Source organism: Engystomops pustulosus, chromosome 5 (assembly GCF_040894005.1).
Source record: "Engystomops pustulosus chromosome 5, aEngPut4.maternal, whole genome shotgun sequence".
NCBI classification, from domain to species: domain Eukaryota; kingdom Metazoa; phylum Chordata; class Amphibia; order Anura; family Leptodactylidae; genus Engystomops; species Engystomops pustulosus.
The window spans coordinates 194171187-194186255 of NC_092415.1; the positions used below are offsets into that span (position 1 = coordinate 194171187).

At 42.0% G+C, this 15069-nt stretch overlaps 1 protein-coding gene across 1 annotated transcript in view; it reads left to right on the forward strand.

Annotated features, from left to right (window-relative positions):
* The first annotated feature begins 266 nt into the window (after positions 1-266).
* Positions 267-15069, forward strand: part of ST8SIA6 (ST8 alpha-N-acetyl-neuraminide alpha-2,8-sialyltransferase 6) — a 64387-nt gene continuing 49584 nt past the window's right edge. Inside the window, exon 1 of the mRNA XM_072154219.1 lies at positions 267-596. Within this exon, the coding sequence (XP_072010320.1) occupies positions 490-596 (107 nt within the window). The 5' untranslated portion in view covers positions 267-489. The remainder of the gene's footprint in view (positions 597-15069) is intronic.

Genomic DNA, 15069 nt, shown 5'->3' on the forward strand with positions numbered 1-15069 from the left:
TCATAATTCGCACCCCAGCTGCTCCAGAACATCATCATACACATCACAGCTTCTGCAGAACCTCATGATACCCTCCTCAGCTGCTGCAGAACCTCATGATACCCTCCTCAGCTTCTGCAGAACCTCATGATACCCTCCTCAGCTGCTGCAGAACCTCATGATACCCTCCTCAGCTTCTGCAGAACCTCATGATACCCTCCTCAGCTGCTGCAGAACCTCATGATACCCTCCTCAGCTTCTGCAGAACCTCCTAATACCCTGCTCAGCTGCTGCAGAACCTGATGATAGCCTCTAGGGCAGTGGGTGCTGGTGCCCCGGCTCAGTATGGAGCTGTGAGGTGAGAGGTGGAGGAGCTGTGGGAGAGCCCGGGGGGAGGAGGAGGAGGAGGCGGCTGGTGGCTACAGACAGGAGGGCGGAGGATGGACACAGCAGCCGTGTGTATGGTGGCGGCTCTGCAGACAGGTGGGGGCTCCTGTCATCCCCGGGTACATGTGGGTGCAAGACATGAAGAGGAGCGCGGGCGTCCTGCTGCTCACCTGCCTCCTGCTGCTGCTCCTCACCGGCTGGCTGAGCACCCGGGAGCCGGCTCACTACAGGTAGGTACCTACCGGCACACGGGGGCCCTGTATACAGTATATACAGCGAGATGTACACAGAGGAGCCCGAGCTGTGCCCACACTGCCCCATCCACCACCATGTGCTCACACTTCTATCTGTCACCAGTCCCATCATATCTCTAGCTATCTATCTATAATCCCTTTCTATCTTCTATATATCTGTGTATTATCTATTATATTACTCATATCTATCTATATAACACTCTCCCCCATCTGCTTAGTTACCTAAGTTATCTACCAATATCTATACTTCCATGTATCTATTCATTAATCTACCTATCTAGCTATATATTACCTTTCAATCTCTTTATGTTACAGTCTTTCTCTGCTTATTTCTCAAATCTATCTATCTATCTATCTATCTATCTATCTATCCATCTATCTATCTATCTATCTATCTATCTATCATCTATCTATCTCTCCATCTATCTATCTATCTATCTATCTATCTTCTATCTATCTCTTATGTATTTAAATATTATCTATCTTCTTACAATATGTCTTATGTATCTGTCTTTTATCTATCTCTTTATCCATGTCTTATCTATCTATGTTAATTATGTATTCTCTTTATTATGTGTCTTCTATCTATGTGTGATCTATCTGTCTATCTATCTATCTATCTATCTATCTATCTATCTATCTATCTATCTCATATCTATCTATCTCATATCTATCTATCTATCTATCTATCTATCTATCTCATATCTATCTATCTATCTATCTATCTATCTCCTATCTATCTATGTATCTATGTATCTATCTATCTATCTCATATCTATCTATCTATCTATCTATCTATCTATCTATCTATCTATCTATCTATCTATCTATCTTTGTGTCCTTGCAACTTCTTGATTCCCTTCTACATCCTGTATGTAATGTCTCTGGATCTTCTTATGTGTCTCATCTCCTCCTCTTATATTTTACAATTATCATCTATCTTGTATTTGTCTTTTTTATTATCTCTGTATATTATGTTCTCCTCTTCTTCCATCCTGTTTTGTCTGTTGTGATTATCTTCCTTAGCGCTGCACATTACTTGTAGTAATATGTAATAGTCATACAATAATGGTGTAGTGTAACATGTGTGGTGGCGGTGTACAGCACAGCGCCTGCCTACAGCAATCTGTACAGCGACTGTCAGGAGGAAGTGGGGGACAGGAGTGTCTGCAGATCACCCCCTGCTCTCAGGGAGACCATTATATCAGTATTATTACACTGCACTGTGCAGTGTCATGTCTTCATAGTATTATATCAGTATTTTTTTTAATTTGTAACGGTCCTTTACTCTCTATTTACCCTTTTATAACAATATTTTACTATAATTTGTAGTGTGTTACATACATTATATCAGTAGTTCTGTATGACAATGTTGCGTTGCAATGTATTTTTCGTGTTATATCACAATTTTATAATTCTAGATGCATAGTATTATATCAGTCTTATGTACTGTACTGTAATGTACTTTGTATTTTTAGTATTTTTTTTAGTATTTAGTACTATTACGTTGCACCGTGCTGATTTTGTAGTATTTCAGTGATTTTGTATTATGTTGTAGCCTTATAGCTGTATTTTGCACTATGATTTTGTGATGTGTTGCAGTATCATAGTAGTGGAGGAAGAGCCCGACGAGAGGTTCAGGAAGGTGCTTGGTGCAAACAGCAGACGTAGAGATCCAATGGATAAAGGAATCTCTTTTATTATTGTTAAAAATATTTATCTCATAAAATGAGCATATGCATAACGTATTAAAAATACAGTGCGACGCGTTTCAGCTCTGGACTAGAGCTTTCATCAGGCATCAGTATCATAGTAGTAGTTCTGGATTATAACATTGTTCCCTATTCAGGGGCGTAACTAGGAAAGACAGGGCCCCATAGCAGACTTCTGAATGGGGCTCCCCTTCCCACTTTAAAATATGCATAATACACTCATATATATATATATACGGTATATATACACACACATTTATATACATAAACACACAGTTCTTCACTCATACACACACATTTATACACTTTTACACACAACATATCATATACACCCACATTTAGTGCCATATACAGACGTACAGCATGTATACACGCCATACACACAGCATATATACATCACATATATGTTATGTACATATTATGCTGCACAATGTCCAGCAAAATATGTATATAATGGTGCACATCCTCCATTCTTTAGTGTTAGCTTGGAGGCTGGGCCCCCTGATACTGTGGGCCCCATATCGGCTGCTATGGCTACTTCCACTGTAGTTACGCCCCTTTAATACTATAATGTTGCACGGTGTTGTATGATCTGTAGTATATCAGTATATTTGTATTATGGCTACAGACAAGCAAATTGGACAAAGTGAAATTTGGTTCAAATTTCCTGAAAATTTTGATGCGGCAAAACTCTTGGAATTTCTTGGTGATTCGTGGTAAAATAATCCAGAAACGTAGAGGTTGTGGAAGCTGTGGCTGTCCAACTGGAGGCCTTTGCGGCATGGCCTGGCGCCTCAGTCGCAGCAGAGTTTACTTCAAGTTCGGGAGGTTCTCAAAAAGTTGCCGCCCTCCTGGAGCCCTGATACAGCCTGAGGGACCGGGTCCTCCTGGTGCTGTACCTGAACTGCAGTTCCTATGGAGTGTCCACCAGGTGGCGCCCTTCCTTGATGTTTGGGAGCAGGAGGACCCATTCCGTACCTCTAAGAAGGTGGCAACTTTTTGAGAGCCTCCTGATCTTGGCATAAATTCAGCTGTGACCAGCTCGAGGTGCCAAACCATTCGGAGAAGGACTCCAGGAGGTCGGATAGGTCCTAAACTTGTCCTCATTTCTCTGAAATCTTGCTAGGAGGACCTCATTGTGCTGCTTTATGGTGAAATAATGTTCTTTCCCCTTTTGGATTACGGACTCAGTAGTGCTGACTGGAAGCTTCAGTGGTTTTTCTAATGAGACACCTTTATGAAGGCTATAAGTGCACCTGGGTGATATTATTTTTCACTTAAGTGGCTGTAGCTTTCTAATTACAGATAGATTTCAGCCGGTGTCATGACTTTCCATGGCATTTTGTACTTCTCTTTCATTATGTGTTCAATACTTTTTCTCATGCCCATATAGTCAGGATATTGTGTCCATATATATATAGGATAGGAGTAGTAGTACTGTGCTGTGCCCATATATACAGGATAGGAGTAGTAGTACTGTGCTGTGCCCATATATACAGGATAGGAGTAGTAGTACTGTGCTGTGCCCATATATACAGGACAGGAGTAGTAGTACTGTGCTGTGCCCATATATACAGGACAGGAGTAGTAGTACTGTGCTGATATAAACAGGATAGGAGTAGTAGTACTGTGGAGTGCCCATATATACAGGATAGGAGTAGTAGTACTGTGCTGTGCCTATATATACAGGATAGTAGTAGTAGTGTGTTGTGCCCATATATACAGGATAGAAGTAGTAGTACTGAGCTGTGTCCATATATACAGGATAGGAGTAGTAGTACTGTGGAGAGCCCATATAAACAGGATCGGATTAGTAGTACTGTGCTGTGCCCATATATACAGGATCGGAGTAGTAGTACTATGCTGTACCCAAATATACAGGATAGGAGTAGTAGTACTGTGCTGTGCCCATATGTACAGGATAGGAGTAGTAGTACTGTGCTGTGTCCATATATACAGGATAGGAGTAGTAGTACTGTGCTGTGCCCATATATACAGGATAGGAGTAGTAGTACTGTGCTGTGCCCATATATACAGGATAGGAGTAGTAGTACTGTGCTGTGCCCATATATACAGGATAGGAGTAGTAGTACTGTGCTGTGCCCATATATACAAGATAGGAGTAGTAGTAGTGTTCTGTGTCCATATATACAGGATAGGAGTAGTAGTACTGTGCTTATATATACAGGATTGGTTGTAGTAGTACTGTGCTGTGTCCATATACAGGATAGGAGTAGTAGTAGTGTGTTGTGCCCATATATACAAGATATGAGTAGTAGTACTGTGCTGTACCCAAATATACAGCATAGGAGTAGTAGTACTGTGCTTATATATGCAGGATAGGAGTAGTAGTACTGTGCTGTACCCATATATACAGGATAGGAGTAGTAGTACTGTGCTGTGCCCATATATACAAGATAGGAGTAGTAGTACTGTGCTGTGCCCATATATACAGGATAGGAGTAGTAGTAGTGTTCTGTGTCCATATATACAGGATAGGAGTAGTAGTACTGTGCTGTGCCCATATATACAGGATAGGAGTAGTAGTACTGTGCTGTGCCCATATATACAGGATAGGAGTAGTACTGTGCTGTGCCCATATATCCAAGATATGAGTGCTGTTCTGACCCTATACAGGCAGTCCCCGGGTTACGTACAAGATAGGGTCCGGAGGTTTGTTCTTAAGTTGAATTTGTATGTAAGTCGAAACTGTATATTTTATAATTGTAGATCCAGACAAAAAATTTTTTGGCCCCAGTGACAATTGGAGTTTAAACATTTTTTGCTGTAATGGGACCAAGGATTATCAATAAATCTTCATTACAGACACCTTACAGCCGATCATTGCAATCTGGGACTAGAATAAAGCATTCAGAGACTTCACCAGATATCAGAGGGGTCTGTCTGTAAGTAAGGGTTGTCTGTAAGTCGGGTGTCCTTAAGTAGGGGACCGCCTGTATATACAGGAGAGGAATATTAGTACTGTGCTGTGCTCGTATACAGTATAGAGTAGTATCGTCATCTTTTGCCCTGTGGTTAGAGCGGCCCTGCTGATGTGCACAGTTGTATTGATTTTCCACACATTTGCCTTACTCTGATGTAAGATAATGAGGATGAACACTCAAAAAAAAATAAAAAGCCTTTCCTTATTACGTTGCGCACACGATCCTGTGTCATGGTTTACATTTCCGAGCTATTTTAAGCGATTGTCCTGGGTTCAATCAATAGATGCATGTGGTATAGATCAGGTAATCCATATTATGATGAGAGGGGGGGTAATGGAGACCTCTGCTTGTCTGTTATTCACAGACTATTCATAGACTATTACAGCACAGTGAATTATTAAGTGCCCCATCCCCCCGTCCTACTGTCGGAAAATACAGACTGGATGGTCACATTGAAGGAGTTTTCTTCCTTTAAGGAAACAAATTGATAAAATATATATATATATCATCAATATATCACTAATAACTGCCATAACTACAGATGCCGTGTGCAACAGTGCCCCTTCTGGTCAGGAAGGGAATTGCAGCAGAGAGGTGTTATGCAGGCACTTTGGGGTCTATGTGCCTACATGTGCTGTACATAATAATAATTCTTTATTTATATAGCGCACACAGATTACGCAGCGCTGCACAGAGTTTGCCAAATCAGTCCCTGTCCCCAATGGGGCTCACAATCTAAACAACCTACCAGTATGTTTTGGAGCGTGGGAGGAAACCGGAGGCCCCAGAGAAAACCCACACAAACACGGAGAGATGTTGACCCTGGGACTTGAACCCAGGTCCCGAGCGCTGCAAGGCTGTAATGCTAACCACTAAGCTCCCATGCTGCCCAATACATAACAAATTTACATTACTGTTCATTCAGTTTTACCCTCATTTTTGCTGTAGTGCCCCTTTACTCCACCATGTGAAACAGCTTTTACCAAACGGTCCATGGGCCAAGTAAAGGGGTACAGCACAATACTAATACTCCTATCCTGTATATATATGCATAGCACAGTACTACTACTCCTCCTGTCCTTCATGTATGAACACAGTGCTACTACTTTTATCTTGTATATATAGACACGGTACTACTCCTATCCTGTATATATAGGCACAACACAGTACTACTACTCCTATCCTGTATATATGGACACAGCACAGTACTACTACTCCTATCCTGTATATATGGACACAGCACAGTGCTACTACTCCTATCCTGTATATATGGGCACAACACAGTACTACTACTCCTATCCTGTATATATAAGAACAGTACTACTACTCCTATCCTGTATATATAAGCACAGTACTACTACAACTATCCTGTATATATGGGCACAACACAGTACTACTACTCCTATCCTTTCTCTATGGGCACAGCACAGTACTACTACTCCTATCCTGTATATATGGGAACTGTACAGTACTACTACTCCTATCCTGTATATATGGGAACTGTACAGTGCTACTACTCCTATCCTGTATATATGGGCACAGCACAGTACTACTACTCCTATCCTGTATATATAAGCACAGTACTACTACTCCTATCCTGTATATATAAGCACAGTACTACTACTCCTATCCTGTATATATGGGCACAGCACAGGACTACTACTCCTATCCTGTATATAAAAGCACAGTACTACTACTCCTATCCTGTATATATAAGCACAGTACTACTACTCCTAACCTGTATATATAAGCACAATACTACTACTCCTTGTCCTGTATATATAAGCACAGTACTACTACTCCTATCCTGTATATATAAGCACAGTACTACTACTCCTATCCTGTATATATGGGCACAGCACAGTACTACTACTCCTATCCTGTATATATGGGCACAGCACAGTACTACTACTCCTATCCTGTATATATAAGCACAGTACTACTACTCCTAACCTGTATATATAAGCACAATACTACTACTCCTTGTCCTGTATATATGGGCACAACACAGTACTACTACTCCTATCCTTTCCCTATGGGCACAGCACAGTACTCCAGTACTCCAGTACTACTCCTATCCTGTATATATGGGAACTGTAAAGTACTACTACTCCTATCCTGTATATATGGGAACTGTAAAGTACTACTTCTCCTATCCTGTATATATGGGAACTGTAAAGTACTACTACTCCTATCCTGTATATATGGGAACTGTACAGTACTACTACTACTATCCTGTATATATGGGAACTGTACAGTGCTACTACTTCTATCCTGTATACAGGCGGTCCCCTACTTAAGGACACCCGACTTACAGACAACCCATAGTTACAGACGGACCCCTCTGCCCCATGTGACCTCTGGTGAAGCTCTCTGGATGCTTTACTATAGTCCCAGACTGCAATGATCAGCTGTAAGATGTCTGTAATGAAGCTGTATTGATAATTCTTGGTCCAATTACACCAAAAATTTTGAAACTCCAATTGTCACTGGGGCAAAAGAAAAAAAAATTGTCTAGAACTTCCATTATAAAATATACAGTTTCAACTTACATACAAATTCAACTTAAGAACAAACCTCCAGACCCTATCTTGTATGTAACCCGGGGACTGCCTGTATATGGGAACTGTAAAGTACTACTACTCCTATCCTGTATATACGGGAACTGTACAGTACTACTACTCCTATCCTGTATATATGGGAACTGTACAGTGCTACTACTCCTAACCTGTATATATGGACACAGCACAGTACTACTACTCTTATCCCATATATATGGGTACAGCATAGTGCTACTACTCTTATCCCATATATATGGGTACAGCACTGTACTACTACTCCTATTATCTGTAGAAATGGGAATAGCACTGTACTACTACTTGTTGATCTAGGATCCTATTAAACGGGTTACATGTGTTGGATGGGACAAACCATTTATCCCCAGTCCCAGTCTATACCACCAAATCCTGTGGCTGAGGTTAAGTGTTCCATGTAAATGGATTTACAGCTCACTAGTGGGTTGTCACGGCAGCTGAGGCCTAGCAATGGCCCCCAGGCCTTCCATGTAATGGAGCCTTTCACACTCGGCCCAGTGGCCTGACTGACATATATGCAGTGCAGCTATTGAAGGACCAAGGCTTAAACCTGTAACTGTGGCAAAATAATCATCAGCTAAAAGGTTGAGAGAAAATATTTTACACTTGTTAAGCAACATATTAAAAAAAAATTCCCTCATTGTTTCATAATTAAAAACACTTACCGTAATATAAAACTGCCCATATTTGGTTTTGCTGTACCTATTACAGCCTCTTCTATAATATCACCTTTTAATTTATCCTGCAAGCTAAGGATTATTAATATAAAAAATTAAAAAATTATAAAAAAAATTGTATAAAATTTCAATGAAAAATGCAATTCATCCTGGCAAAAAAACAAGCCCTCCCATCGCTCTGTAGACAGAAAAATGTAAGAAAAAAATAAATAAAAAAATATATATATATATTATATAAAGGTTTTTTGTAGTGCAAAAGTAGTAGAAGATGGATATGTTATATAGATAAATAGATAGACACAGTGATAACAAACTGCAACTCATCCCCCCCCCCTCCAAAAAAACAAGTCCCTGTAAAAAAAAAAATAGTTTTTTTATTGCAGCAACTATGTCACTGAAATGGAAAACAATTACGAATTTTCTAATGCAAAGCCTCCAATAATCATCCCTGATTTGTTACCACTACAGCCAGTCACTGGCCTCAGCGGTAATGCTGGCACGCACATTACAATGCCGCTGAGGCCAGTGATTAGCGACAACAGTCACCGAGGTAGATGTCAACTTTGCCGAGAAAATCAACAAAAATCAGCAGGATTTTTTTCCTATTTTCGGCTAATCCTCTCTTTAGCCTAATATTGGTTCCCCTATTAGAAAAACGCAGAAAGTTCTCTGGCAGCCGGAGCTGCAGGTACGGCCGGTGCGTCATCTCTACAGGCTGATTTACACCATTACCTGACATGACCTCTGGTATTGTTACTCCTTCCTGTGAGATTATGACTCAGGGTCCCTGGTGAGTGGATGGCTTGGGACGTGCAGGGGCAATGATTTATCTGTGGGGGCTCATTATTGCTTGTATTTTAGTATAAATTGTTATATCTCCTGCCGCCTTTATACATACTGTATCACGCTGCTCGGCGGCTGCGCTGCTTTCATCTAAGCTTCTGGTCTGGATCACCTGTCTGTCTGGTATGGAAGAAGCTTCTGGTGCGTGTGACGGGGAGGAAGGGATATAGTGTCCCTGTAAGCATCGTATATTATGGCGCGAAGCGTATAAACAATTTCTAAACAGCAGGTGTTGAAAGAAGACATGAACAGTAGTGGAAGAATATTGATAAAAAATCACTAACAAGAGGCAACAAGCTTGTTGGTTACAGAATTCCGAATTGTGGCAGCTGAGTCTTATACTACTCGTAATATGTATGGGTTTGACTTGAAAAGGAAAGGCACACACCTGTCTATATAAGACCTCACAGCTCACAGTGCATGTCAGAGCACAGGAGAATCATGAGGTCTAAGGAACTGTCATTGGAGCTCAGAGACAGAATTATGGCAAGGTACAGATCTGGCCAAGGTTACAAAAGAATAAGACTTAGTATAAGACTTAGCCTGTGCGATATACATTACTTATATTTACCGTATATACTCGAGTATAAGCCGACCCGAGTATAAGCCGAGGCCCCTAATTTTACCACAAAATACTGGAAAAACCTATTGACTCGAGTATAAGCCGAGGGTGGCAAATGCATTGGTCACAGCCTCCCCAGTATATAGCCAGCCAGCCCCTGCCCCAGTGTATAGAGCCAGCCAGCCCCTGCCCCAGTGTATAGAGCCAGCCAGCCCCTGCCCCAGTGTATATAGCCTGCCAGACCCTGCCCCAGTGTATATAGCCTGCCAGACCCTGCCCCAGTGTATATAGCCTGCCAGACCCTGCCCCAGTGTATATAGCCTGCCAGACCCTGCCCCAGTGTATATAGCCTGCCAGACCCTGCCCCAGTGTATAGAGCCAACCAGCCCCTGCCCCAGTGTATAGAGCCAGCCAGCCCCTGCCCCAGTGTATATAGCCTGCCAGCCCCTGCCCCAGTGTATATAGCCTGCCAGACCCTGCCCCAGTGTATATAGCCTGCCAGACCCTGCCCCAGTGTATATAGCCTGCCAGACCCTGCCCCAGTGTATATAGCCTGCCAGACCCTGCCCCAGTGTATATAGCCTGCCAGACCCTGTCCCAGTGTATATAGCCTGCCAGACCCTGCCCCAGTGTATATAGCCTGCCAGACCCTGCCCCAGTGTATATAGCCTGCCGCCGCTGCCGGACAGATCGCACAGAAGATATACAGGGGTCGCGGGAAAGGTGAGTTTAGATATATTTATTTTTTTGACTCGAGTATAAGCCGAGTTTGGGTTTTTCAGCACATTTTTTGTGCTTAAAAACTAGGCTTATACTCGAGTATATAAGGTATATACCTTTTCTCCTGAAATAAGATCTTACCCCCCAAAAAACTTTAATGCCTTCTTTTTTTGTAATTCTTTTTTTTTTTATCGGGAATATTAGGAATAAGAATTGTGATTTATTATGCCAAAAATAATTTCTATACAAATTTAGGACTGTGCTCTATTTGATAGATGTGCAGCAGTGATACCCCCTCGGCCTAGACACATCTGGATCTGCTTGTCTCACAGATGGGACATGTCATAGACATCAGGACATTCGGGGGGAGGAGGAACCACCAACTATGAATACACAACTATAAGTAGGGTTTTCTTCTTTTGAAGAAATTGCTATGCTGAAACTTTAATAGAAGAAGAGCTCTTCTTCAGGCCCATCCTCCCCGCCATGAATACCTCATTTATGGGGAGATTTATCAGAAGTCTTTGAGGTAAAACTGTTCTAGTTTCCCATGGAAACCAATCAGAGTTCAGTTTTCATTATATAAACAGCTGTGGGAAAATGAAAGCTGAGCTCTGATTGGTTTCAATGGGCAACTAGAAAAGTTCGTCTCTCAGACACTTCTGATAAATCTCCCCCTTAGTGTCTGGCTCGGAGGGTATCGGTGACATGTAATCCTATGAGGGTCCTTTGTACCCCCCCCCCCCCCTCCTGTCTGTGCCTGGCGCTTCCACAGTGCGTCACATTGTTTGGGGTCCATTTGTACTTCAGGATTCCTCAGACGTCTTGTGAGGAGTCTCTGCTTGTGGGCGGTGAATAGTAACCAGATGTGAACGGCGGTGATTACAGAGGGTTGTTTTACGTGTGCGCCATCAGACTCGCCATGTTTCCTATTTACTTTAATTTCATTTAGCATCATAATAGGGGCTCTGTGTAATTATAGGAACCCGCGTGTTATATACAGTATCTGAGAGGAGAGGCCACCGAAGGCTGAAATATTTCACTTCAAGGAGGACACACTCCACTGATTCCCAGTTTTGATGTATTATGTTGGGAAAAAAAAGGTTAACCGCAAAAATGGAGAGCTCGTATAAGGAAATACTAACGAACATATACATTAAAGGCAATTAAAAATGGTACTGATTGTAGTATCCCATATAAGGCCCGGACACAATACTCGTCCTAACACCAGTTCCATACAGCTGGGGGTATTTATCGCAAAAATGGCATAGAAGCCCTGAAATAATTGCGAATGCTAGCGTAACGCAAGCACTAGCGATTATTTCCCCCTTTCCGGGAAGGGGGCGTGGCCGACAGTGTAGTGGGCGTGTCCGTCAGGTTATTGGGCCGTTTGTGTTCCTGCATCGGCGAACTCACTGCAGACAGCGACTTCTTAAATGTGAGAGTGTGTGTTTTTTTCTAAGCCAGGCAGGACCTGGGGTAGAATTATAACACTGCGCCGCCCCCGCCGGATACATCAAGAGGTCCAAGTTTCTTGATGTATCCGGCTACGACAGAGCTTCAGCAGGGCTACGTATGATAAATAACCCCCCCTGTTCTTACACCTTAATCCTTTTAGGATCAGGTTTTTCTGGGATTTTTGCGTTTTACGTTTTTTTCTCATTCACCAGCCATATTTTTGTGAATGTTTTTTCAATAATTTTTTTACTTATTGAGACTTAAAAGGAATTTTTATAAGCAGGACATCTGCTTCCTAGTAGCACCTTAATATTCTGTACCAGCCGCAACGCAGCTTCCGGACCTGCAAGAAGCAGTGTGTTAGACTGGCTGGGAATCCTAGTTTCCATCAAATCAAGTGCATGGCAAACTCTGTGCTGGGCCTTCACCCCAGCACAGAGTTTGCCGGTCTGGACTCTGGGAGTCCAAGGAAGCCCAGGACTGGCAATGCTGAGCGCTATTTTAAAGCGATACATTCTCTGCCGCCTGGGACTAAAAAACGAGGGAGAAAGTGTGGACAATAGTGGATCATTGGAGCATCTGCTCCAGATTCCTCCTGTTCAGGGGACCCTATGAGGAAGCTACAATGATAATCCAAGTTTCTCCTCCTTCTCTCTATTGTATTGGTGTCCTCAGGATGCTGATACGATTGAAAGCTGTGACAGAGCAAAGAGCAGTAAGTTACTGCTGAAATTGGTAGTTTGGCACTTTGTAATAAATAAGTGGGTCTTGGTTTCTAGTTTGGGCACTCAATCTCTAAAAGGTTTGCCATCACTGTTATAGGGGCTCATACTCGGTATACAAAAATCGTGATAAACCAGGGACTCATACATCCAGGCACCCTGACTGTGGGAATCTTCTTATGTTTGTTATCTATGATAACTAAAATCGACTTTTAACGCGTTCCCGGCGCTTTCCGTAATAGTACAGAGATCCTAAGTAACATATGAGGTCCTGAAACTAACACTACAGGTTGCTCAGGAACAGTAGGAGCTGGAGAAAAACATTCCAGCTTTGTGGGAATCAGCGGAGCGAGTCCTATTAAAAGATAAAACTAGTTAGTGGGTGCGGAGGTGGTGAAAGGTTTTCTTTAAATGAAAAAAATGTAACGTAAAAAATATAATGAGTCTTGGAAATCAAAATTGTCAGGTCCTTAAGGGATTATATATCACATTTTCAATTTTAGTAAATTAAATTGCCAAAATGTGATTTTTTTTTTCATGCTTAATTTTGTGAAAACATTATTTTTTTTATTAATTATGAAGTTATCTTACAGACAATGAGGCTCATTTACTAAGGGTCCAAACGCCGCATTTTTGTCGGGTTTTCCCGAATATTTCCGATTTGCGCCGAATTGCCCCGGGATTTTGGCACACATGATCGGATTGTGGTGCATCGGCGCCGGCTTTTCACACAACAGAAATCGGGGGCGTGGCCATCGGACAACCTGACGGATTCAGAAAAACTGTAGAATTTAATAAATAATTGTGTCGCAAGATCAGCACTCACATGTACCGGGACGAAGAAGGTGAACTCCGAGAGACTTCGGCGCAGAAGCGACACCTGCTGGATATCGGGCGCACGATCTTAGCGAATGCCGGCAGACCTGAATCAGTGTCGGACAACGCGCCGCGTTGTTTACACTGTTTTTACAGATGTGTAAAAGCAACAGCTCCTCGGTTTTCCGTAAGATGTAGTTAATAATAACTCCTATATTTACATATATAGCGCCAACATATTCCACGACTCTGCATAGAATTTGCCAAATCAGTCCCTGTCCCCTTGGGGGCTCACAATCTAATCAATCTACCAGTATGTTTTGAAGTGTGGGAGGAAACATGAGGACCCAGAGGAAACCCACGTAAACACACAAACTCTTTGCAGATGATGACCTGGATGGGACTTGAATCCAGGACCCCAGCACTGCAAGGCTGTAGTGCTAAACAATGAGCCACCGCACTATAATTAATTTTCACCTGTGTTAAAACCTTGGATAACCCTTAGTTGATTATTTTATAGAGTATTTATACAGTATAAATAGAGATCTTGTGGGGTAGGACCGCCGTTGTTCGCACATCACTTGTGAAGATTACATTATGCCACACGGTGACCTGTACAAAGACCGAATCTTATATATTACCTGGACCCCTATCATTTATTCAGAATAATGACGATAGTACCGTTTTGTAGGTTTTATGTCACGCCGCCCTGGAGATGTCTATTACAGTCATTATATCTGTAAGTTCTGCTGAGCAAAGTTAAATGTTAGCAATTTAGTCTAGGAGAAATATTGAGATTTGATCTTTATTCTGAAATAATAGAATAAAAAATATATATAGGCAGCCCCAGGGTTATGTACACAAGAGGTGTATACCTCTATATAGATAACACTGACCCATCATTACATCACTACTGACAATAGATGATGTCACAGCTTATCTCCTCCTCCTCCCTGTACAATGACCTCTGCATAGATAACACTGACCCATAATTACATCACTACTGACAATAGATGATGTCACAGCTTATCTCCTCCCCCTCCCTGTACAATGTCCTCTATATAGATAACACTGACCCATCATTACATCACTACTGACAATAGATGATGTCACAGCTTATCTCCTCCCCCTCCTCCCTGTACAATGACCTCTATATAGATAACACTGACCCATCATTACATCACTACTGACAATAGATGATGTCACAGCTTATCTCCTCCCCCTCCCTGTACAATGTCCTCTATATAGATAACACTGACCCATCATTACATCACTACTGACAATAGATGATGTCACAGCTTATCTCCTCCCCCTCCCTGTACAATGACCTCTATATAGATAACACCGACCCATCATTACATCACTACTGACAATAGATGATGTCACAGCTTATCCCCTCC